General features: G+C 46.6%; 1 protein-coding gene across 1 annotated transcript; it reads left to right on the top strand.

The window, feature by feature from the left end:
* Positions 29–25,465, top strand: URB2 (URB2 ribosome biogenesis 2 homolog (S. cerevisiae)). The gene is given in 11 exon segments (XM_021074277.1): positions 29–159; positions 1,573–1,711; positions 3,435–3,611; positions 5,590–6,235; positions 6,238–8,895; positions 11,406–11,566; positions 13,573–13,683; positions 15,511–15,753; positions 18,828–18,915; positions 21,045–21,184; positions 24,791–25,465. Coding segments are annotated over 10 exon segments (4,548 nt in total). The 5' UTR covers positions 29–159; positions 1,573–1,585; the 3' UTR covers positions 24,989–25,465.

Below are 26,755 nucleotides of genomic sequence, written 5' to 3'. Positions count from 1 at the left end.
AACGGGCTTTTCACACTCTCTTGCAAAGATCGCCGCGGGGCCTTGAGAGTGGAAGAGTGGGTAGACTCCGGGAGTGTCTGGGGTATTTTTGTAGCCAATTTTGCAAACAGTTTTTAAGTACTTTGTAGCTGTCTCAATGACATTGGATTTAGAATTTCAGTAAGTAGCTGTTGAGTGGATGTTGGACGTTTTGACTATAGGGTGACTGACAGCACTTGACTTGTTCTGTTGTCTGCAGTAGAGTGAAAATTACTCTGCTGAATGTCTTTCATCTGATTTTTGCTTATTCCCTGTAAAGATACCTACTAAGAACTAGTTCTGAAGGTAGGTCTGTAGGACCTCAGACCTCTTAGATTTAAAACATTCAGTGATCCAGCAAATTCTTTTTGGTTTGACAGTATTTAAAATAGAGTCATGGGGCTGCGATCTTTTTCTGGTATTTCCTTGGCCGTGTTTTGTTTTTATGATAATTTTATTTCAGTATTAAGTATCATGAAAAACTTTCTCTCCTAAGGAACTGACTTGCTTACTTTTATATAATGCAAATGATTTAATCTGATATATTTGCCCTTTTTGCTATGACTTAGAAACTCAAACTATAAATGCCTCAGTTTTATGGGATTATAGGTGGTTGGAGTGTTTGCATTCTTTTTTCATTCGTGATTTTGTTATATTGGTATTTTTTCATGTTAATTTTGTAGCTATATTTTGTAGAGTCTTTCAGAAGAGCTGTGGATCAAGTTATACTGGGACGTTACTGTTGCAGCTGGAATAAATCTTTCTATTGGAACTAGGTTTATACTGTATTTATTTTGTACTTGAGGAAATATTACTATGTCCAAATACTGCCTCCTTGTCTCTTTAAACTGTTGAAAGGAGCTGGTCCTGATACATAGTATATTATGAAGCATTTGTGAAGAAATTTACTTTTTCCATCTAAAACCAAGTATGAATGAATCTTTTCAGAAATTCTGTGAACACTTTGGGTTTTGTCCCTTTGAATTTCTGCGAACTAACCTCTGAGGATGTGGTGTTGGAGCACAGCAGGAATACTTGTGTGTAATCCATCTTCTGTTTGCTTTCATCTGAATTTCTCCCAAGGTGATGGACTCAAGCATCTATCTGTAGACTTATGCCTGATAGCATTTTAATTTCATTAAAAGGAAAAAAAATTTTTAGGGGAATGCCCATTGTAGATCAGCAGAAATGAATCTGACTAGTATCCATGAGGATGCAGGTTTCATCCCTGGCCTCACTCAGTGGGTTAAGGATCCGGCATTGTGGTGAGCTGTGGTGTAGGTGGCAGATGCAGCTCAGATTCAGACTGGCTGTGACATAGGTCAGTGGCTACAGCTCTGATTCAACCCCTAGGCTTGGAACCTCCATATGCTGTGGGTACGGCCCTAAAAGACAAAAGACCAAAACAAAAAGAAGAAGAAGGAAAAAAAGACAAAAAAAATTTTTTTTAAAGACTACGGGTTATGTAGACCATAAGATACATAATGTTCATTTTCTGATGCCTTTTAAGTTTGGACTTAATGTAATTTTTTTTTCCATTGCTTTAAATTGCAGGTAAAGTACAGCAATGGCTGCTGTTTATTCTGGCATTTCTCTTAAGCTTAAAAGCAAGACAACTTCCTGGGAAGATAAACTAAAACTAGCTCACTTTGCTTGGATTTCTCACCAGTGCGTTCTTCCAAATAAAGAACAAGTAAGTTTAATGTGAAAGTTACATTACTGTAACCTAAAGTGATGATCATTTATGTAAATTGCGTATTGACATTTAAATAAAATTTTTAAAGATTTGAGAAAAGATTGGGGAAGGAAACATGGTTGGAAAGTTAAAAGTAGTGTCAGTGAGAAAAAGTAAGTAGTCAGGTATTTGATTAACAAAGTTCTTTTGCTACAAAACCTCAGTCAGCATTTCTTTTATGTTTGGAAACATCTCATATTCTGAACTAGGTATGTGTATCAGTGAACAAATAGGTTACAGAAGTCAGGTTCTGACTCTCCATTTGTTTGTAAATCCAAGGTGATGCTCTATAAGCAGTTACTCGTGGTGTTTTGTTAAACATCTTTAGAATTTGATGAATTGAAGGTTGGGAGGTAGAGAAGTTTTAGCATTTGTAAGTAGGCCTAGGGAAAAGAGATTAGAAACCTATAGATTAAAAAAAAGAAAGAAAAAGAAACAGATTATCAACCGAGAAAGACATGGCTCTTTGTTAACATTTCTCAAGCTTGACAGAAAAATATTGTTAATACAATGGAGACACGTTGATGAGCTCATGAAGTTGGGTTAACATACACTCATTTGCTGGTATTTAAGACAGCACCAAATGTTTTACAGATTGATTGCATCCATTGAAATGATGAGGTACTACTGTCGAATCTAGTGGTTTCTAAAACCTGGCTGCACCTGAGTGACATTTCAGCTGCTTGGCAGTCACTTGGCAGTCTTGGCAGGCTATTTGATCAAGGTCTCCACTATCCTTATCCTGAGAGAGGTTTTTTTTTTTTTTTTAAGCATTTGTTTCTGTTCATGCTGTGATGACAGTTCTGGTGGTGTCATGATCTGAGGCCTCACTGGCATTCCTCCTGTGTATTAGTAAGGAAACACATCACAGTAATGGAAACCTCTTTTTAGTACAGTGCTCAGTGAATGAATGATTTCACAGGAGACAGTCTCCATCTTCTGAAAGCCATAAATGGATTCAGAGATGAAGCGGGTAACCCAGGCAGCCAGGACACAGACCCCAGTCTTCTGACTGCATCTTTGCTCTTGGGTGGGATTTATTTTGCGGCCATTCTGAGTAATTCGTGTGTTTTTAACTTTCAAAATTCATTGTCATTTCAGAGATGCTAGTGAAACTGTTAGTTTCACTTGAAACTTTTTGTTGCCCCCAGATGAAGACAAAATTAGTTTTTAAAAAATTGATTCTCTAATAATAAATATTTTAATATATCAAGACATTTATGTCTTGTAATATCACCAAAGATAAGTTTTATTGTATCTTGTTTTGTTTTTTGTTTTTGCTTTTTAGGGCCACACCTGCGGCATATGGAGGTTCCCAAGCTGGGGGTCTAATTGGAGCTACAGATGCCAGCCTATGCCACAGACATAGCAACGCCAGATCTGAGCCGAATCTGCAACCTACACCACAGCTCACGGAAATGCTGGATCCTTAACCCACTGAGAGAGGCCAGGGTTGGAACCTGCAACCTCATATTTCCTAGTAGGATTTGTTTCCGCTGGGCCATGATGGGAACTCCCCACCAAAGATAAGTGTTAAAGGAGTTTTTCCCTTGGCAACTGTATTTGGTTATGATTGGAATATCCTTATAAATGTCCAGTATATGTCTATCTTGGTAAAGAAGTTTATTTATTTTTCAAAGTGTATTTATTTATTTCTTAAGTATGCTTCTTCCAAATTCAGGTATTACTAGATTGGGCAAGACAGTCATTGGTTGCATTTTATAAGAAAAAACTTGAACTGAAGGAAGACATTGTTGAAAGGCTTTGGATCTATATAGATAACATTCTGCATAGCAGAAAATTACAGGATCTCCTCAAGAATGGAAAGACAATTAACCTCCAGATTTCTCTCATCAAGGTAATTAACAGTTTTCCTGTCTTAAGCTGTATGTATTACACACACCTCTGTTGATTTCCTGTTAATGCTGAGGCTTCTTTGTCTTAGGGTTAATTATAGGAAGATGCAGAAAATATCAAGGTAAGGGAGGAGAAAAATATTATTAGAATTATAACATGGGAGTTCTCGTCGTGGCGCAGTGGTTAACGAATCCGACTAGGAACCATGAGGTTGAGGGTTCAGTCCCTGGCCTTGCTCAGTGAATTAAGGTTCTGGTATTGCCATGAGCTGTGATGTGGGTGGAAGACGTGGCTCAAACCCCTAGCCTGGGAACCTCCATATGCCTCAGGGGCGGCCCTAAAAAGACCAAAAAAAAAAAAAAAAAAAAGAAAGAAAGAAAAAGAAAAAAAGAGTTGTAATATGCATGATACTGATAGAATGCATCTGTGTGTTCTACACTGTACAAAGTACTTTATATATTTACTATTCAAGAGAAACAGAACTTTTTCATAAACTGGTTGTTAATTACCTTTTTAATTGGAAAAGGTGGCCAGCAAATGATGCTACCTTATGATTCCCGCCCTCCCCCACACCTTTCTTTTGGACCAGAGGGAGATAAAAGTCTGAAATCTAAATGAGAACTTCCTCACAGGCTTTTGGTTGAGTGATTTTGATGTTTCAGATCAGAATAATGAACTTCATTGTCAATACTGAGTGTTTTGAAATACTGTGAGAGTAGCTGGTGACAATAAAGAATACTAATAACAACCACTGAATGTGGGCCAGTCTCAGAGCGGGAACTTGCTAGAAGTCCCACAGCTGGTAAGTGGCAGAGCAGGGATTTGAACCTCCATCTCTCTGATCACAAAACCTGTGCTCTTCCCTGGAGCCTCACCCACACGAGTGTGTGGGCAGGAGGAGGAAATCAGTAGAGGCTGGAACAGAGGAATGAAATAGTTGATGCTTGATAGTTTATATAGGCTTTAGTGGTTCTTGAAATTGTGTTCTAAATTGTGTCACTTTTTAACTTAATAGACCAGCAGCACCAAAATGGGTTATTCTGTATGGTCCTTTGGGAATGTGGGAAGAAAACCTTACAACTCTGTTTAAAAAGAAGTCACTTTAATTTTTATGTATGCTTTATAAATATATAAAATACTGGACCTGTAGTGCATTTGTACAGTTTATAACCTTATCAGGTATAAATGTGGAAAAGTTGTATAATCAGAAAAAATTGGAGATCACTATAGTAGTGTGCTGGCATTTAAGTATTTGACATTTTTGTTTCAGCTTTTCCAGAGCCAGCAGATACTTGAATGGAGATAAACACACCCATGTTATAGGGCTACTGATAACTTAGCAGCAAAGATCAATATGTTTTTTAGATGTTATAAGGCTGGGAGCAAATCACTTAGCCTACGAGTGAATTTTGGAATCTGCCTGGCCCTTGTAAGTTTTGGTGTTTGTGAATTTCAGAATTTTGGAAGCCATGGACTGTGGGTTTACTATATTATAAGTACTAACTGGCAGCAGCATTTGTTTTCTTCTTAAACGATATGGCTGATCATAAAAATGTATTTTTGAGGAGTTCCCTCTGTGGAACAGTGGGTTAAAAATTCAACTGCAGGGAGTTCCTGTTGTAGTACAAGGGAAACAAATCCAGCTAATATGCATGAGGATGTGGGTTCGATCCCTGGCCTCGCTCAGTGGGTTAAGGATCTGGCTTTGCTGTTAGCTGTGGTGTAGGTCGCAGACGTGGCTCAGATCCCGCGTTGCTGTGGCTGAGGAGTAGGCTTGTAGCTAGAGCTCTAATTTGACCCCTAGCCTGAGAACTTCCATATGCTGCGGGTGCAGCCCTAAAAGATACATGCATACACACACACACACACACACACACAGATGGGGGCAAGGAATAAGGTCACTGATTCTGTTGTTTTTTTGTGTACATGTGTGCGGGTGTGGAGTTGGTGATGGGTTTTCTCTCTTTCTTCACGCTCAGATCCTCAATGAGAGAGCAGCTGAGTTCTCCCTTTCGGGATCCCAGAGAAACATCGGTGCTGTGCTGAGCTGCTGCCAGGGTATCCTCTCGACGCCTGCCCTTGCTGTCATCTACACGGCCAGACAGGAGCTGGTGGTTGACCTTCTGAGCCAGCTCTGCTGGTCAGCCTGTAGGCAGCCAGAAGCAGCCATGATACCCCAGTTATTTGAGGTCATTCACCTGACCCTTGGACATTACCTCTCTATTCAGCAGCAGCAGGTCAACCCGAGACGCGCGTTTGGGGAGGTGACTGGGCACCTGCTCCAGCCCTGCCTGGTCCTGAGACATTTGCTCTTAGGGGGCACATGGACACAGGCTGGCCAGGGCCAGCTGCGGCCGGCCCTAGGTCGGGATGTTAGGAATCAGATTGAGGCCATGCTTCGAGGTGGAGTTTTTCAGCCGGAGCTTCTCTCTTCCTACAAAGAGGAGCTCCTGGAGCAGCAGCAAAGTGACACAAAGATGGGGGCCATGAAGAACCTTCTCACGCCCATGGGCACTGTGACTGCTGGGCTGGTTGACCCTGGCTACTGTGAACCGGCCCTTCATGCTGCTGTTGTAGCCAGCTCGGTGGCCTTGCTGTACAAGCTCTTCATCGATGCTTACCTCAAGGAGGGAACCAGCTGCTCTGCTTCAAGGCACTCCCTAGGCTGTTTGGTTGCTTAAGGGTTTCCCAGCTGCAGGAAAAGCAGATAAAAGTGCTGTCTGCTTCCGACTGGACCACAGAACTCCTGGTTCTGGAACAGCTGCTCAACTCAGTGGCCAGTAATAACATCTACAACATTGCAGCTGATAAGATCCGACATGGGGAGGCTCAGTTCCACTTTTACCGCCACTTGGCCGAGCTGCTGATAAACCATTCCCAAGCACCCGTGCCAGCCTGGTTCCGCTGCCTCAGAGTTCTGATGTCTCTGAATCATTTGATTCTGGAGCCAGACCTGGACGACCTGTTGGCTTCGGCATGGGTCGACGCAGAGGTCATGGAGTGTCGAACCAAGAAAGCCCAGGAAGTGCTGGTTCACACGCTTTTCCAGACATACGCCAGGCTCCGGCAGGCACCCCGGCTGTTCCAGGAGCTGCTGGGGGTGATGTGTCGCCCTGCAGCTGAGGCACTGAGGCAGCCCATGCTGGCCGTAGGCCCCTGCACCGCGCTCCGTGAGTGCCTCCTGGAGCTGCCTCCTAGTCAGGTCCTAGACACATGGGACCTCGTGCTGGAGAGGTTCCAGGCTCTGGTACTGCCTCACTTGAGAGGTGATGCTGATATGGCCTGGAAGTCCCTGTCACTGAGCTCACTGCTGCACTGTGTCATGGTCCACGCACGGGTCCTGGACAGCAGCGCACCCCTGCCCGTGGTTAGGCGGTTGCAGCGCACCATGGAGGGGATGCTGCAGGATCTTGTGAAGCCCTTGCTGGACCTTCTCCAGGAGCCCCAGTGCTCGGCCCCTGAGCTCTGGTGCCAGAAGGTCAGTGACTCTGCACTCCTGTTAGCCCATACCTGGGCCCAGGTGGACACTGTGCTGGGTTTAAGCTGCAGCCACTATCATGCCGCTGCAGAGCCCTCGAGCCTCCCTTCACTTCTCCCAGGCGTGGAGAGCCAATGCTGGAAGAAGGTAGAAGAGTTTACTGTGCAGTTCAAGTCCCTGGGCAGGTATTGCTTCGAGCAGCTCCACCTGCAGAAAATGAAGAAGACATTAATGCAAATGAGCTTCCAGTCGGCTGAGGCCCTCCACGCCCTGAGGCAGGATGCTGCCTACATCCTGGACTCTGGGAGAGCGAGCCTGACCCTGGGGACAGCGGCTTCCTGGGACGGTCAGGTGGGGACTGTGAGTGCACTCACCTACCCCGTCGCACATTGGCACTTGGTTGTGTCCAATCTCCCGATTTTAATATCCTATCTTTGTCCTGATGACGTGAGATATGTGGCCAGCATCCTGCTGAGAACTTTACCAGTGAGCAAAGCCCAGGAAGACTTGGCAGAGGAAGAGGCAGACCTCACACTTGGGAAAATATCCCAGGCTGTTCTTCACAGCCCCCTGTTCCCAGAGATGCAGTCCCTCCATTCTGCTTTCTTTCTGTGCCTTGCTGCGCGCTGTAGTAGTGTCCTGCGTTCCAGTGCCCAGGAGAATCCGACTCTTCTCCGCCAGCAGCTTCCTTGGCTCTTTGAAGAGGACCACGTGGTGGTGGCTCCCTGGGAAGACAGATTCTCAAAAGTCGTATCTGAAGGTGCAGAACTGAGAGGAGAAATTGCCCACAACTTACTGTCCTTGGTCAGGGGTGACCTCTGCATTCAGCTGGAGGGAGAACAGTTAGAGCGCCTCCTGGGGCTTTTGGAAGTTGTTTCTTCTCTGCAGCTAGACAGCCTCTCGCCTCCTGATCACATGCATTGTTTTCTTCTGCTGCTGTCCACAGCCGTCACCACACTGGGCAGCTCCTGCCCCTCCTCCCTGGCCCTGAGGTTTTTGGTGACTTGCTACCAGCTTCTTGGTTACCTGCAGAGAGGGAAGAGTGCCCAGTCAGCGCTCAGGACCATGTATGTCAGTGATGTCTTTGAGGTCACACTGACCTCCCTGTTCAGAGGCAGCAGGAGGCTTCTTGTGGACATGGATGATCCGTCTTGGCTGGAATTCCTGCAAGTGATAGGGACATTCTTAGAACACTTACTGCAGATGCTTATCCAGCGGAAGCTCAGCCCAGGGCTCAATTTTGGGAAAATCATTGCATTCCTCTCAAGAGACGACCTGTGCACTGAAGCGACTTCAGGCAAACAGGGGGAAAGCCAGAATCCTCTGGGCCAGCAGCTCCTTCTCGTGTCTTTAACCAGGTTGTGCCAGGTGCTGGGACCTTTAGTCAGGGAGCAGCGGCAGCACGACGAGGCCCTGGAGGCACTGCCTGAGCTGTTGCAGCAGGCCGTGCTCCAGACGGGGGCCGTGCTCCAGCTCTGTGTGGCCGGCAGGGCCCAGGGCCGGCGCCTCCCCTCCACCATCATTGCCTCGGTCAGTGCGCTCTTAGAAGCCGACGTGGCCCAGCGTTCCACGTGCAGCGGGGCAGAGGTCCCCCGAGTGACTGACGGAATGCTGCTCCCCAACAGTGCCCTCTACCAGACCGTTTACTCTCAGATCCTGTCGGAGTTGCCAGCCCTGGCAGGAGACACCCTCTCTCTCCAAGCTGCCGTGCAGTTTTTAACTCTGTTCTCTTTGGCCCCAGAATTACATCCCAAGAAGGAATCTGTGTTTACCTCCGTGTTTCATTCTGTGAGAAAAGTCCTTGCAGGTGAGATGCTTTCCCTGGAGCTAGTTCTTTGCTGTAGAGCTTTTGGAGGAGGTTAGCTGAGGGGGCAGCAAGGCGAGTCGCTGCCCCTCCTCTTCTGGAACTCGTTGCACCTTTCACAGGGTCCCGCACAGTGGGCCGCGAGAACCCCCTCTGGGAGTTCATTTCCAGTGTCTGCCTTCTCTGCACGTGTAAGCAGTTCCTCTCGAGGTTGCTTCCCTGCTTTGTACACAAACAGCAGTCTTTGTACTTAGTTCTTCACTTATTTTGGAGGTGTTGTGGTTTATGATTTGGAACCATTCTTCTCTGTCCTGGCCCCAGAGGTCCACGTAGATAGTTTCATCCTACCTTAGGCTCTTCTGTATGAGATCTTCAGGGCTGTCAGTGGACTTAAGATCTAAAATCTGCCAACTTTTAAAAAATGCACATGAGTTAGTTTATGGGGAGCCTCATAAAATTCCTTGAGGGCAGGACGTCATCCGCCAGGTCTCAGAGCTGTACCTACCGTGGGTGTCCATCGGATGGATGCTCAGCCTGTGATGTCATCACAGTGTTTTAGCCGGATAGCACCCTTTCAGGCAGGCTAATCAGGACCAATAACCTAGCCAGTGTCTTCATGCAGGAGAATTCACTACCTGCTAGATCAGAGGTTAGCAGGCTGATTCCATCCTTAACTTGACCCTTCAGGGTAGCACTGTTTCCAGTTGGCCTGGGTCTGTTTTCTTCTTGTTTGGTGGTTATCGAGGTGGAGCTTAGTTAGGATGACCCTCTAAGATGAGGCTGGGGAATCTGCCAGCCTGGCCTGACCCTCCCAGTGCACACTGACCCATCTGTTCTCAGTGGGGAAGCTGTGACAGGTGAGGTGGAGCTGTGGGCATGCTCAGAGATGAAAGTGGTACTTGGGGCCTTGTGGGAAGTAAAGCCCCTGGGCCCAGGCCAATGCTGGGGTGCTGTGGCCTGAATGACACTCCGCTGCCTCCTTTGCTAATCTGCCTGGTTGTGGATTGACTGGAGGGATTTGGTCTCATGTGTTCTGTCTCTGTCGGTGACTTTTAGGGAACAGGGGCTAAAATTCCCCTTATAGTAACACAAGTTAGCGCATTCTGAGAGGACATTCTGAGAAATGACGGCTGGTGGTCTAAAGCTCTGCTCCGTGGCTAGATGTGGTGTCCTCCTTTATCTCTGCAGCCCAGGTGACCTGAGGTGGCCTCTGAGTCCTAACTGTGTCCCTGGACTTGTGCTGCCCCTGATGTCAGGGGAAGGGCCGTGGTCAGGGTGGTGAGGCCAGCCACCACACCGCATCCTCAGACCCTGTGCTGAGTGTCACAACCCTGAGCAGCTTGACCGGGTCTAGAGAAGGACTCAGGATGTGAGAGGGCTGGGAGAAAGGCCAAGTGAGGAGTGGCCCGGGGCTTTGGGCTGGAGGGAGGGAGGGCGAAGATGGAGACCACCTGTGTCCTCTGGTGGTTCAGGTGGGTCTCAGCTCAGAAGAAAGAGCAGTCATAAGGGGTGTTTCCTGAGTGGAACAGGCTCTCTCAGTTCAGTTACCAAAACCCATCACCCACCTAATTGACCCAGTGGACCTTCCCACAAACTACATGAGTCATGGGGTGAGGAAAGGCTGTGAACTGAACAGAACTGTGGACAGTGGGTTGTGTGGGTGCAGATGGCTGCAGCCTATGCCTGTGAACGTGGGTGATGGGTGGGTAGGTGGAGGTGGGGGCAGTGCTGGTGCTGAACCCTCTCTGATTCGCCAACCACAGGGGTGGTGCTGTTCTGCCCATTTCTCAGATGAGGGAATTGAGGCTCAGGTTGTGTGTCCAGGATTGGACAGCTTGTGGAGCACTTGGACTAAGACGTTGCCTCTCAAAGCCTTGGTCCCGCGGCCCCCCAGTGCTGTATGTAGTAAGTGAAGAACAGGGTGGGAAAGTTGTGCTGGGGTCAGATTGGGAAGAGCCTCTGATGCCCTAACTGTGGGCTCTATTGTGAAGCCTTGGGACCCCAGGGACTTCAGAACTGTCCTACATTAAGTGGAAAACAACAGGGTGACTGCAACAGGCAATCCTCAGAGTTCTTTCCATCTCTTCAACGTCCCTGTCTGCAAGAGTTCACCCCATCCCTTGTTCCCCTACTGATTTTTATAAGAGAATATAAGCAAAGTACAAAAAGAGTATAAAGTGCCAGTTACCTGTGTCCCATGATGCAGGGCCAAGCCCTGCTAAGCCGTGATGTTATCATCATCATCCTCTCATGCCCCCCGCACCTGTGCCCTGTGCTGGGCACAGGTGCGGGGGGCACGGCACAAGTATTGGTCCAGGGCACAGGTGCTGGGTTCGAGAGGGTGGTGTTGGGCAGTGAATGTGCCCTGCTTTTTCACCTGCACTGTGAGCATTTCCCCATCCTAAGATGCTGACCTTTAGTGGCTATACAGCATTTCATCGTATGGCTGCTCTGGTTTATTTTACCTTCTCCTTGTCTGTCACACCTTTCAGTTCTGTTTCTTTTCCACGCAGATCCTACAATTCCGGTTCAGGTAGTTGAGGATATTGAGCCTCATTTGGGAGCCTTGTTCACCCAGATGTTAGACGTTGGGACAACAGAGGACTTCAGGCTGGCACTGCAGCATATTCTCCAAGGACTTGACGTCAGTAACACCTGGAAAGCAGATCAGCAGGTGGGCTGCTCCTTTCTCCCTCAGGTGGTGGCACGTAGGTGATACTGGCTTCCATGGAACAATTGTTTGAGATACAGTGTCATTGCTGAAACCCATCAGATGGACAAAGTCAATCTGACAGAAACTGTAGGCACAGTGGGATTTGGGAGGGAGAGGCAGCCTCAGTGCCCCGAGGCCCTGTTTTCCAAAGGGGACTTTTTCACATTATAACTGTGTGTTCTTATCACATGAAGTACTATGTGTTACATGTTCGTAATGTCGACGCATAAATTTCTGTAAATCCGTTGTGGGAGGTCTCTGGCATCATATTTTTGGAAAAATTTTACTTGGTTTGGTCACATAGCCCAGATCCATGTGAGAATCCCTTGGGAGGACAAGCTGCCTTTCTTAACCTTTGTCTGTTTGGAAGTTGCTAATGAAGCCCTGGGCTTGCATTTAGCCTTGCATGTTTTGGGGAGCCTCTGCGTGGGGCTGAGGTGGCAGAGTTTGGTACTCTCAACAGCCCGAGCAGTGGACCGGCCTGATGCTGTTCCTGCTCACACAGGAGGGGAATGCCAGAGGGCTCCCTGCCTAGGGCCAGGGTTGCAGCTCAGGCCTTTTGGTGGCTTTGTGACTGGTCATAATCAGCACACGGAAACTGGGCTTTGGTTGGGTGGGAGTTGAGCTGGTCATGGGCAGTGGGGAGAACCCACATCTCCTATGTGAGCATGAGGCTGCTGTGCCACCCCTTCTGTCCCTGCGGCATGTGCCTGTTTCTGGGGGTTTTCCTTGTGCGTGTCTGCTGCAGCTTTGAGGAGGCCTCTTGGATTCCCTTCAGCAAGCCAAGGGGGAAACAAATGGTAAACTTCTACTCAAACCAGTCAGGTGGAGGAGAGCCAGGGACGGGGTGGGACTAAGCTAAGGGGGGAGGTGGAGAGGATCTGGGTGGCTATAGAGACAAGAGAGGAGGGTGGAGTGTGCACAGCTCTGTGAGTGTGTCTGGCTGGGGATGGGGGGCAGCCAGCAGGCCCTGGGCAGAGAGACATCCGTGGGGGTAGGAGAGGGGACAGAGCTCAGGGAGGGGGTGTGGTGTGGCTGGTCAGAGGGAGCCAGAGCAAAGAGCAAAAGCGGAATTTTGTGGTGAAGGGTCTCACAGGGTCAACAGGGAGCCAGGGAATGGTGCGAGGCCAGAGTGGATGGGGTGAAATGGCTGGCACAAGTCCCTGACGTTAGCTCCCTTCCCTTCTTTTTTTTTTTTTGGTCTTTTGTCACTTTAGGAGCACATCCATGGCATGTGGAGGTTCCCAGCTAGGGGTCAAATCAGAGCTGCAGTGAACCCTCATCCTCATGGGTACTACTTGGGTTCGTTAACCCCTGAGCCATGACGGGAACCCTGCCACTTTTTTTTTTTCTTTTTAGGACCACACCCGTGGCATATGGAGGTACCTAGGCTAAGAGTCAAATTGGAGCTATAGTTGCTGGCCTACGCCACAGCCACAGCAACGCTAGAACCAAGCCACATCTGTGACCTTATACCACAGGCCACGGCTACGCCAGAACCTTAACCCACTGAACGAGGCCAGGGATCGAACCTGCAACCTCATGGTTCCTAGTCAGATTCGTTTCCACTGCGCCAGGATGGGAACTCTCCCTTCCCATCTCATGGTTTAAAACCATCGCCTGCCATTGTGGCACCTGATTTATTGTTCACTTTGTGTGCGTTTCCTTTTGGCCCCTCCTTTCATCCCTACGCAGGTGTGGTTCTCACAGGTAAGTTACGGTGGCCTCTACTTTGACACCGTTGGGCCCTGTGATCAGATCACTGTGCCCACTCCTGGCCTCTTCTATCTCACCGTCCTGTCACATTTACATCATGCCACCTCCATCACACTCAGGACCTGCCTAAGCCAGTCTCGTTCTTGCCTGGCCCTGCCCTATCTCAGCACAAGGCCCCACTTCCATCCCAAGGTAGACTTCCTGAGAGCTCTGACTCTTGCTGCTGCTGAGCAATTCCCTTTTCCCTTCAGGTTGTCCTGTCAGCTGTGACACTGATCAAGCTGCTCCTGAGCTGCACACTCAGTGGAGAGAAGGCCGGATTGTTCTGGCGAGCATGCCCACAGATGATCACCGCTCTGACTGTGAGTGTGCCCCTAGCCCTGTGTGCAAACCAGGGGCAGCGCTTCTGCTGCTATCACACCCTGCTTTTATGCTCTGCCCTGGGGACAGCCGTAAGCACATGTTTTTCTGTGTGTTCTGGTAGCACTTTTGTCTATAAAATTTTGTGATCAGTTTGGCATGTTCATTTGTTTATAGGACTCTGTGTCTGTGTGTTTAAATTATGATTCAATGAGGGAAAAATGGCTTTAGAATAGGATAGTAATGTTGCAGATTAATTCTCATTAAGCCCCCCAGAAATGTTAAATTTTGGCACCTGTTGACCTTACACAGTAGTTATGTAACCTTTTGTTTCCTTATGACAAAAGCCTAGTTCCAATTGGACTGACTTGATGTTTCTGCCCTCAGGAATCAGTCTTCTTACACTTGGTTTGAAAGAGCAGTATCTGTTTTACCACCTTATCAGACATTATCTAGCTTGTTCTTCCTGAGAGAGTTAGCATGTTCCCAGGGTAAAAAGATCTAGGGAATAGACCTAACAAGTTGGCACCTCTATTTTGTTACTTTGTTTTCCTGAGAATCTGCATTAGTGAACGAATCCCTTTAGTCCATCGCTTGTGCTGGTGTGTGTGTGGTCTGTGTGGGTAGCGTGCATGGTAGGTCCACGTTGATATAAATGCCAGGCTAGAAACCGCTGTCAGCATGGCCAGGCTGCCCAGAAGGGCCCTGTGAGAGACAGGCCCCCAGAGGCCTCCCAGGGGTTCTGTTGGCAGGAGGTGGTGGCATGAGGCGGGTGGTCACAGGTGGGCTTGCCCAGATTACTTAGGTAAGACTTCAGTACCCCTTGCCTTGAGTCTCTGTATTCTTTTAGAAAAATAACTGAACATCTTTACCTAGAACTGACTTTTATGAAATGTAACAAATGAAGTTTAATTACAGACTTTTTTATATTGAAATATAGTTGATTCAATGTTAATTTAATTGATACAATGTTAACTTGTATATAGTAAAGTGATTCAGCTATACATATGTACATTCTTTTTCATATTCTTTTCCATTGTGGTTTATCACAAGATATTTAATATAGTTTCCTGTGCTATACAGTAGGACCTTATTGTTTATCCATCCTATACATTCTATACACAATAGTTTGCACCTACTGACCCCAAACTCCCAATCCTTCCCTCTCCCACCCCCGCCTCCTTGGCAACCATAAGTCTGTTCTTCATGTCTGAGTCTGTTTCTAGCTTGTTCTTTGTTTCTGTTCTGTAGATAGGTTCTTTGTGTCATATTTTAGATTCTACATGTAAGTGATAATATCCTGTGGTGTTTTTCTCTGACTTAACGTCACTTAGTATGAGAATCTCTAGTTGCATCTATGTTGCTGTGAATGGCATTATTTCCTTCTTTTTTATGACCAAGTAGTATTCCATTGTATACACGTACCACATCTGTTGATGGACATTGGGGTTGTTTCCAAGTCTTGGCTATAGTGAATAGTGCTGCTATGAACATTCAGGTACAAGAAATTTGAGAACTAATGATCTCTTTGGGAAGATAGTATTATGTATGTCTTATGTGTTTTTTGTTCTGAGAAATCAGATGAATCAACTCTTTTATAAGAAATGATGTCTTTTTGCAGTAGGTGAATCCCACAAAAAGTGTGGACTGAGACGGCCAAAGTCTGTGGTTAGGTGCCCCTGCCAGGGATTGAACCTGGTCTCCTCATCTCTTCAAACTGCCCAGTGACAGTTCAGAGTCTGGACACTCTTACTCCTGTCACTTGGGGTTTGGGGCCCTTTTTCTGGACAGTTGCCTTCATTTTCTGTCTTTTGTTCCTTATCTTGCAGCTGCAGACCCGAGAGGCTTGTCAGGAGCAGCCTGCAGCCCTGGTGGTGGTGGGGCCTGTCTTAGATGTTCTGGCTGGGCTGCTGCGGCAGGGAGAGGGGGCCATTGGCAACCCGCACCACGTCAGTCTGGCCTTCGGCATCCTGCTGACCGTGCCCTTGGACCACCTGAAGCCCCCCGAGTATGGGCGCATCTTCCCACGGGTGCACAATGTGCTCTTCTCGGTCCTGCAGTGTCACCCAAAGGTGAGGAGGAGCAGGAAAATCCAGCCCTCAGGAGAGCAGGAGGATGGGAACAACAGGGATTTGCAAAGCAAAGTTCTTGCTTCCAGCAATTTCTTGGGCCACAGTGGTTTCACGAGCACAGAAATGTCTGACCTTCATGTCAGGCTGGGTGAATGTCTCTTTGTTGGATCTGACACTTTGAACACACCTGTGTGCTAGGTGTTCCTGGAAGCCCGTTAGAAATTATTCTGTTTTTACAAATCGTATGTTTATTTTATTTATTTTAAATTTTTTGGTCTTTTTGTTTTTTTAGGGCCGCACCTGTGGCATGTGGAGGTTCCCAGACTAGGGATGTAATTGGAGCTGTAGCCTCTGGCCTATGCCACAACCACAGCAATGGCAGATCCGAGCCGTGTCTGTGACCTACACCACAGCTCACAGCAATGCCGCATCCTTAACCCACTGAGCAAGGCCAGGGATCAAACCTGCCACCTCGTGGTTCCTAGTCGGATTCGCTGCTCCATGACGGGAACTCCACTGTGCCATGACAGGAACTCTGCAAATCATATGTTTAAATGTCACTCCCTGTCTTAGACCTCCTCTTGGGTTTATGATTCAGTTGGATTCAATTGGGAGTGAGACGTCCAGAATTCCAGTTTTATAGCATGGGCTGCTTTTCAAATAAAACTGAGACTAGAAAGAAATGCCCTATAGAAAAGCCACCAGTTCGGCCAACATTCATTGAACATTCACTGTGTGTCTTATTTCAGCACAACAAGTCTGTGTAGTAGGTGATGATCCCATTTTATTGACGCTCAGATCTGCCAGGTGATTTGAGCAGTGTCACCCAGCTGAATCTGATAATTAGCTCAAGGCTGTGGATTTCTTTGCCAGGCTTCATTTCATTGTGTCACTGCTAGACATGTGGTGCATGTGAACTCATAAATAGAGTAGATTCATGTATATGTGGGCATGTTCCAATTTTAATGCTCTGAGGTTGCAAACCTGCCAGTAGTGCAGTTTTTAAAACGTTTGTTCTCTGGTAAACTTAAACACTCATGACATTGGGCCTTGGGTGGCTTCCTCAGTTAACAGTTGCCTCCTGCCCTTCCTGTCTCATCATCGTCTTTATTATTAGATCTATGCTGATTCTTAGATTTTTATGTGACTGTACAATATAAATGCAGTAACCCATCAATTACAAACTGAAATTGCAGATCTTGCAAAAGTGCAGGATTTCATGCAGGTGATGAAAGTGACATTATAAAGCTGTGTGAATCTGCTGCAAAATCAGTAACGAGTGACCAGTTAGCAAAATTAGAATGTTTCATGGCAAGAGAGAATTGACAAGGATAACATCCTGGTGTTGCAATGAAGAGTGATGTGACTGTCGCAGCAGCTCACACACATTGCCTGGAGGGCAGGGTGGGGAAGTAGGGCTCCAGTGTTGGGTGGCATGCAGAGTAGGCAGGAGTTGATACAGGCCCCAGGCTAGAATCTGCTTAGGAAAATCCGAAGGGAGCAGCATGAGTGAGCCAAGCCAGAGTACCCAGAAGGATGATCAGCAGCTGACACTCTTCTCAGCTCTTTACATTTTATAAATTTAATTTAATCCTCATGACAACCCATTGTTTTCATTTTGCACAGGAAGTTTGAGGGGTCTGACCACGATTGCATATGAAGCCAGGGCATGACCTCAGTCTGGCCTTGGGTTGTGGGCTTTTAATCAGTATTCTAATAGAGGATTAAGAGGGGTCCTGGGAAATTTGATGAAGCTCTGGAATACTTCGGCAAAAGTGACTTCTTTCTGAACATGTTGCTGAAGTCAACACTTTGACACGAAGAGTGTGATGTTATGTTCTCCAGACTTTGGATAAATTTTCTCAGCTCTTGATTGGTTTGTTCATCTCAGACTTAGAGCAGGGCTGCCTGGTGAAACTTCAGCATGGTGGATGTGCTGTGTCTGCATATGGTCCAGCATGGGAACTGTTGGCCACACGTGTCTTAACCACATGAAATGTGGTCTAGGAATCATATGACCAGGAACTGAATTTTAACTAATTAATTTGAATTTCGTGAGCCCCACGCGGCTTGCGGCTGCTTTATTGGACTATGTGTTGCTTTGATCATGATCTCAGGATGGTTGAGTGTAAAAGAAGCTTTTATAACTTTCGTGTTTTTCTCTTTTTTGTCTTTTTGTCCTTTTTAGGGCCGCACCCGCAGAACATGGAGGTTCCCAGGCTGGGGGTCCCACTGGAGCTGTAGCCACTGCCCTATGCTGGAGCCATAGCAATGCCAGATCTGTGCAGTGTCTGCAGTCTACACCACAGCTCACAGCAACACCGGATCCTTAACCCACTGAGCAAGGCCAGGGATCAAACCTGCAACCTCATGGTTCCTAGTCGGATTCATTTCCGCTGTGCTACGACAGGAACTCCTGGATTTGCTTTATGCAATCTTTTCTTTGAATGCCAGTTTCAATTGACTACTCTGGCTCTTGTACCTTTTAATATTTATTTTTACCTATTTCCAGTAATAGTAACAGCTTAGAGTAAAAGACACAGATTTAGCAAATTCTAAACTAGGATTGCCTCATTACATTCCTGAAGTTAATGCAACATGGAAGCTCTACCTAAACCATTAGAATGGAATGTTAAAGAGCTAAGGAAGTAAGGTGAGCATTTCCCTAGAAAGTTGGGGCAAAAAGTTGTCACAACAAAAAAAGCAGAAATAAGTATGATCTCCTTTATTTATTTATTTTTGTCTTTTTGCCTTTTCTAGAGCTGCTCCTGTGGCATATGGAAATTCCTAGGCTAGGGGTTGAATCGGAGCTGTAGAGCCACAACAACGCCAGAGCCACAACAACTTGGGATCTGAGCCGAGTCTGCAGCCTACACCACAGTTCATGGCAATGCTGGATCCTTAACCCACTGAGCAAGGCCAGGGATTGAACCCGCAACCTCATGGTTCCTAGTTGGATTCGTTAACCACTGAGCCACGACGGGAACTCCGAAATATGTATGATCTCCTTTAAAGTAGAACTTGAAATAAACAATTACCTACATATTTTTATATTCTTTTGTCTGTTATTACAGGTCATGCTGAAAGCCATCCCTTCTTTCTTGAACTGTTTTAACAGATTGGTGTTTTCAGTTATACATGAAGGCCGACAAAAAGACAAAGGTAATTCAGAGTAACAGTATCAGATACATGATTTCAAACAGGTTCATTTTACAGGTGTCTCTGACCACATAGTTACTGAAGATAGAACCACCCAGTTGAGTTTAAGTAAGAGAAGTATTCAGAGCATCAAATGAATACTCAAAAAAGAATTTATTTTATTTTTTACTATATCCACAACAGTGAATGCATTTGCCATCTCCTAATTAAAACAGTTCTTTTCTGGAGGAAAAAAGTGTCTAGATTTAGGAAATATTTACTCTTCATCTGCAGGGGATATAAAAGCATCTACAATCCCATTTTTGCCCTTAAGGAGTTCATAGTTCTGTGGGGAAATTGAAGAGGAGCGGACATTTGTAAAACTGGCCCATTTTATAAAAGGGTAGAATTCCTGCAGCTCACTGTTCCAGCCTCATCTTGGCAAGGTTGTTTCTTGACCACTGAAGCAAACTGCCATATGGCAATTGCACAAATTACATGTACAGCTTGTTTTCCAGCCTTGAAGTTTGTTGATTCTTGCTAAATGTCTAATTTGGGGGAGATTCTCGTTATGTAAAAATTTGCAGAGTTCCTGCTGTGGCGCAGTGAATTAAGAATCCAAATGCAGTGGCATCGTTTATGGCTGTGGCTGGGATTTAATTCCTGGCCCAGGAACTTCCATATGCCATGGGTATTGCCATTTAAAAAAAAAAAAGGAAAAAAAGGAAAGGAAACAGTAATAACAAAAACATACCAAGTTCATTGGTGCACGGTATATTTGTGATAGTTGATAGTTGCATCCGTTGAAAGTATGTAGTGAGTTTGATGGGTGAATACATGTGAGAAAGCACCACCACAGTCAAAACACAGAGCATTTGCATCATCCCCAAAAGTCCTCTTGGAGTCCCATTCCCCACCCTGGCCCCAGCCCTAGCCCCAGCCCCAGGCAGCCACTTATGTGCTTTTTGTCGCTGTGGGCTTGTTTGAATTTTCTAGCATTTTATTAAAAAAAGCAGTATGTTATGCACTGAACGAAAGCCAAGGAGGCTGCTGGGGTAGAGGCGGGGAGGCTCCCCACCCGGGCTCTGCTGGGGAGTGTGTGCAACTCAGGTCATGGGGACATTTCATACTGTTAGAAATCCTGGGAGGGAGTTTGTTCAGAAGGCCTGGATGATCCTGGCACTTTAGGGTGGGAAGAATGGGGAACTGGAAATAAATCTAGGAAGCCCGGAGGATATCTAATAATGCTAGCTGAGTCTTCTGTATCTACCTGACTAGAGAAGAAAAATCCTAGACAATCTCTGAAACTTAACAAGCAAAGACATAATTAGGTCATCTTATTTTTAGAATCATGTGATGTCAAAAGCCATTTTTTAAAATAGTTTTTCTCCCCCCCCCCTTTTAAGCTTTCCTTGTATAGAGCTATCCCACCCTTCCCACTCCCTTTTTTTGGGCACCCCGGGAAGGTGGCTTGATGTGGGATCTCAGTTCCCAGACCAGGGATCGAACCTGGGCCACAGCAATAAGAGCTCCAAATCCTAAACACCAGACCACCTGGGAGCTCCCTATAACCTTTTAAAAAATTTTTATTTACTTATATTTTTTTATTTATTTGTTTATTTGATTTTTAGGGCCGCACTCACAGCATATGGAGGTTCCCAGGCTGGGGGTCAAAACGGAGCTTCAGCTGCCGGCCTGCGTACGTCCCAGCCACAGCAGCGCCAGATCCAAGCCGCATTTTCGACCTGCACCACAGGTCACAGCAACGCCAGATCCTTAACCCACTGAGCAAGGCCAGGAATCGAACCTGAAGCTTCATGGCTCCTAGTCGGATTCTTTTCCGCTGTGCCACGACAGGGAACTCCCCCACAACCTTTTCAAATACAGTAGCAATTCTAGATTTCATCCTAAAAATCTTGGTTATTCTGGTTAGACTCTTTAAAAAAAAATGGTCTCTTGAGTATTATAAGTATTCTTCCCTTTGTGATACAGATAAATATTTGGACATATTCTGTCTTCCAAATGAGCCAATTAAAAGTCTGGAAAAAATGGAAGGTGTGAATAATTGGGGGCTATATTGAAAGTATAAAATCAGAAAAGTTAAAATGAACAGATTTTGAACTGATGGGTGTGGAAACATGCTGCTCCTGTAGGAGGCCCGGATGACCTGCCAGTGGTCCTGGAGTGTGCCCGCCTGGTACAGAGGATGTACAGTCACGTGGCAGCGCGGGCCGAGGAGTTCAGGGTGTTCTCCCCCTTCATGGTGGCCCAATACGTGACAGAGGTACAGAAGGTAAGCCTTTTCCTGCTCCGTGGCTTCTCCCTGGTGCGACAGATGACACTTGGGGCCCCGTGTCTTTCGCTTGCTGGCAGTGCCCTGCAGTGCCATCGTGAGGGCTGCCCAGAATGGGCCAGCAGCGCCTCTTGCTCCAGCACAAGCCTTGGGGCCTGTTCTGGGTGGTCTCCTGGATGCTAAGGGAGAGGAAATGTCACTCAGGTCAGAAGCAGCTCTCATGGAGCCAGGTTCAGTGGAGACAGAAGGAGGGTCTGGGGGTCTCCCAGCAGCAGGGGTTCACAGGTCTGTCGTGTGTGACTCAGCTGCTCCCAGACACTCAAAATAGAAGACATGGGAGGTGGGGAATCCCTGTAGATTTGTTCAACTATTTTAAGAACTCTGGCTCCACCTAGTCTGACTGTTGGGCTTGGCATTCTAGATAATTTCTTCTTCAACAGTGATCTCACCTTGGAGTGTCAGTGTGCTATTGTCACACTCCCACAGGGCCCCATGTGGCCACTATAGTAAGGTCATGACAAGACTTCTCACCCTTCTCATTGGAATTGAGTGTAAGAGTCTTAAAGCCCTGCGTGTTCACGTGTCTGTCTACCTGTGCAGGTGTAGATGGACATTTATATCGTTGCTCCTGCTCTCAGTAGAGTAACCCCCCATAAATCTCCTAGGAACCGGGATGAGCAGCTAGGAAGTGTGTTACCTTAGAGGCGTTGGTGTTTCTCAAGGGAGGGTGGTCGAGTAGCTTCTTCGGAAAGCCTGGTGTGGCCCCAGCTTCCATCCAGACCCTGTTTCAGGGTGAATTTGTGATGATCGGGTCATTTCCACTCTGGGCCCTGCCCCCTTGGCCAGTGGAGATGTCTGTCACATGACAGGTGGTTGGCCAGATGGGGGTGGGTGTGCACACCTGGCCTACACTCGTCCTTGGATGTGGGCTCAGAGCTTTGTTTTTTTGAAGTTATTTAGCATTTTTATAGAATCTTGATAGGTCCCAAGTACTCAAACCATTGATGTGTTAAGCCTTTGCTAGAACTAGAGCTGGCATTATTTTCTCTTTCACTGAAGGACAGAATGAGACCCAGCAATGCCACTTAACTAAGGGCCAGGAGGGGAGGTCATAACTTGAACGCTGAAGTAAGTCACTAGTTATTATTCTGAGATTTGAAAAAAATCTCTGGTTTCCCAGCCTAATTTATGCTCTTCGGTTATTTTTAAATTTTCATCTTGAGGGCCCAAGGCTGTTGTATCCCAGAATCCAGTGGCAGAACAATCTGTGCTTTATCTTTTATTTGTTTTTAAAATCAGCATTGAAGAAAGTATTCCATATGCGTTTGAGGCTTCTAGTGAGAGAGTCATAAATCTTTCTGGACCAGGAAGACACTTTTAAGTTTAATTAAATGCTAGGTAGCAAGTAGAGCTCTCGTTCCCCTCGTGCTTTGGGGGCTGGCACTGTTGATGGCTGGGGCAGATGACGGTGGGGCCCATGTCAGTCAGGAGAAGCAGCGAATCCCTACAGACCCTGTTCCTTCCATGTGGTGATGTGTTGTCTGAAGACATGACAGGGGAGTTTTGATTACTTTTTACCTTCTCTTTTACCCGGAGGTTAGATCCACAGCGTCCCTCTGTGTCAGTGGCTTAGAGTAAATGATTTGTACAACTTGCCTGCCTGAGGTTCTTTTAAATTACTTAGAGGTGTTTTCATTCACTGGCCAGTGATCTTAGTGTTCTAGACATTGGCTTTATTCTCTTGTTTTCTAAGTAAGTCGTCTGTAACAGGAAGATGTGGAGTGGTTGTGTTGTCCTGATCTACGGGCCTTCCTGTCACCAGCGCTGTGCTCTGGCTGGGCCTTCACCATGGGCATGCAGGGGAAGGGCCTGTGATGTCAGGATTCTGGTCCACATCTCAGCTCTGCCTCTGGGGAAGTGACTTTGCTTCCTTTTGCCTTTGGAAGTGGGCTTATTTGTTTAGTGAGTGGTAGGTCACTGAATGAATGAACAGTTAGCTTAAAAAATCCTCACCCAGCTGCTGAGATGAAGGACTTCTTGTTTTCAGTTTTTCCGCTTTGTTTTCTTTTCTTTCCTTCCTATAATACCTCAGCACGGAATTGCAGACAAGCCATTCCACCTTTGGTCCTTGAGCATTCTTGCTAGAAGCTGTGTGGCATGAACTCTTAGGTCACCAGAACATTAATAAAGAATGGCCACATCCTAGGCCTGTCAGCCAGAACCCTCCTGCTGCTTTCTGGTGTCGGCTGCTGCAGTGTGCAGACTCTGCCCAGCCCAGGTTCAGCAGAAGCCTGGGCGACTCTGGCCACCCAAGAGGGCCTGCTCTCTGGGCCTTTTTGTTGGATACCAGACTGCATCTTTGCTCTAAAAGTTCTTGCGCAGTAGCCGGCATGGCCACGTTGCAGCTGGGCTGCCCACTACTCCTGATGTGCCCCTGATTTTCATTAACCCAGGTGTTCAGGGGAGGGTTGCATCGTCAGGCATAGGGACCACTCCAACCCTTCTGGGTCAGTTAGAGATTTGGGGCCCATTGTGTTACTGTTGACAGAAATAAAAATATCTATGGGAGTTCCCATCATGGCTCAGCGGTTAATGAACCTGACTAGTATCCATGCTGGTTTGATTCTCTGGCCTTGCTCAGTGGGTTAAGGATCCAGCATTGCCATGAGCTGTGATGTAGGTCGCAGACATGGCTCAGATCTGGTGTTGCTGTGGCTGTAGTGTAGGCCAGCAGCTGTAGCTCCAGTTCGACCCCTAGACTGGGAACTTCCATACGCTTCAGGTTTGGTCCTGAAAAACAAACACAAAACTATGAAGTGGTGGTTATAAATTGCATCTGATGCCAGGTTGTGTGATGGGGTCTGTCAAGGATCTTTGTGGAGGGATCAGAGCTGCTGCCCATCTGCCCTGCTTGGGGGAGGTGGCACAGTCTCCGGATAAACATTACCGTTATCCTCAGTCAGCATAGCTTCCAGTGTGATGGTCTGTGTGGAAAAATGACACAATGTTCAGGTGGCTCTTATTGTTAGATTTTTAAATTTAAAGACTCAAGTTTTTAAATGCTCCTGGTGGAGTTCCTGTCATGGCTCAGTGGTTAACGAATTCGACTAGGAACCATGAGGTTGCAGGTTTGATCCCTGGCCTTGCTCAGTGGGGTAAGGATCAGGCGTTGCCGTGAGCTGTGGTGTAGGTTCCAGACTCGGCTTGGATCCCGAGTTGCTATGGCTCTGGCGTAGGCTGGTGGCTACAGCTCTGATTCAACCCCTATCCTGGGAATCTCCATATGCCGCCAGAGCAGCTCTAGAAAAGGCAAAAAGACAAAAACAAAACAAAACAAACAAACAAACAAAAATAAATGCCCCTGGTAAACGCAGAGACATCACTTACTGAATAGCAAAGCTGCCCCTGTGATTTTGTGATGTTCTACTGCAGGTTTTTGTTTCCTTGAGTTGGCCTCAATTTTCCCCAGATATAAACGTATTTAAGTTACATGCAAAATGGTATTTTAAAAGGAATGTCTTTTCTCAAGTTAGCGGCAGAAGTTGGACTTCCCCGTCAGGTCCCCAAGGCCCTGGCCTCTGCCCTTCACTCTCTGCCTGTCCCCAGGTCACCCTATATCCATCAGTGAAGGGCCTCCTGCAGGAGGGCATCTACCTCGTCTTGGACCTCTGCCTGGAGAGGGACATCCAGTTCCTGCGGGTCTCCCTGCAGCCCGGCGTGAGGGATGTCTTCAAGGAGCTGTATGGTGATTATGTGAAGTACCACAAAGCGAAACATGAAGGCGAGAAGAGATACACTGTTTAAGGCTGCACGGTGGCGGTGCTGCTCAGGTGCCTGGGAGTGGCTGAGGCCAGGCTCTGAAAGTTGGAGGATGAAAGACTGCTGGTGGGAGTTCCTGCAGTGGTGCACTGGGTTAATGATCAGCCTTGTCTCTGTGGAGGTGTTGGTTTGATTCCTGGCCCAGCGCAGTGGGTTAAGGATCTGGTGTTGCTGCAGCTGCACAGGTTGCAGCTCCAGCTTGGATTTGATCCCTGGCCCAGGAACTTCCAAATGCTATGGAGGCAACTAAAAAAAAAAAAAGAGTTCAGGTGCTTTAACTGATAGTGTTGAAATATGTGGACAGTCCTTTTGGGTTTATATAATATATGTTGCATTGTACAGCTATGTTTTTCACTGAATATTTTTTAACATTTCTTTTATGTAATAAATATTGCAATAGAATCCTAAAAATCGCTCCTGGAATGAGGTGAATTCAATAAAAATTTCTGAGTCTATTTCAAATGCGGTTCTTGTCTTGGTCCAGTGGTTTGGGGTCCCTTCTCCCTACTAGGAGCTCATGACTTTGTAATTAAATGCAATTTCAATATCTTTGCTTTTTACATTCTTTTAAGAAGCCTGGGTGCATTCTTGAAATGCTGATTTTCTAGCTTCCCTCCCTGTGTGCTTCTGGCTGGGACTGGGGAAGCTGGATCCTTGGGGCCATTGTGGCCAGGTGTCTGCTCAGGCAGGGATGGTGGCTCAGATGCTCAGTGGAAAAGTGCCGTGTCCTGCCTCCTGCTCATCCTGGAAGTACTTAAGAATTTTATTTTATTTTGGAGTTACCGTTGTGGCTCAGCAGTAACAAACCTGACTGCTATCCATGAGGTTGTGGGTTCGATCCCTGGCCTCACTCAGTGGCTTATGTCCAGTGTTGCTGTGACCTATGGTGTAGGTTGCAGATGCAGCTCAGATCCTGAGTTGCTATGGCTGTGGCTGGCCGCTGTAGCTCCAATTCGACCCCTAGCCTGGGAACTTCCACATGCTGCAGGTGTGGCCCTAAAAAGCAAAAAATAAAAATAAAAAATAAAATCACCCAAAACTGTCTGTGATAAATAGTGAGGTCCTACTGTCTGGCACAGGGAACTATATCCAGTCTCCTGGGATAGACCATGATGGAGAAGAATATTTTTAAAAATTTAAGCAATACTCTTTGTGTTTTGTGTGGCTTTTGTTTTTAAATATTGGCTTATCAATGTATTTCATTATAATAACTTCAGAAAATAAAAATAAAAGGGAATAAATTTTAACTACTCCCAGTCTCAGCTGCTCAGATAGCCACTGTCCCCTGTGAGTAGGCGTTTCCATCCCCATCCCGTTGTACATGTGTGTGTGCGTACACATTTAAGTAAATGTATAGTTGTCAGATTGGATCATAAGTACAGTTTTTAGTTTGTTTTAGTTACCCAGCTTTTTTCTTCTGTGTAATATTTCAGTAACATCTTGGGGTCTACACACATACTTGACCTAATGGCTGCAAAGGAGTCCGTTGAGTAGATACTGCTATTTATTTAAGCAATCTCCCATGGTTGGAGTTTCCATTGTGGCTCAGCAGATTACGAAGCTGATTAGTATCCATGAGGATGTGAGTTCGATCCCTGGTCTCGCCCAGTGGGTTATGGATCTGGTGTTGCCGTGAGCTGTTGGTTTAGGTCGCAGAGGAGGCACGGATCCCTTGTTGCTGTGGCTGTGGTGTAGGCTGGCAGCTGAAGCTCTGATTTGACCCCTAGCCCGGGAACTTCTATATGCCATAGG

Source organism: Sus scrofa, chromosome 14, assembly GCF_000003025.6.
Source record: "Sus scrofa isolate TJ Tabasco breed Duroc chromosome 14, Sscrofa11.1, whole genome shotgun sequence".
Lineage (NCBI taxonomy): Eukaryota > Metazoa > Chordata > Mammalia > Artiodactyla > Suidae > Sus > Sus scrofa.
This window is presented reverse-complemented; position numbering and strand designations above follow the sequence as displayed.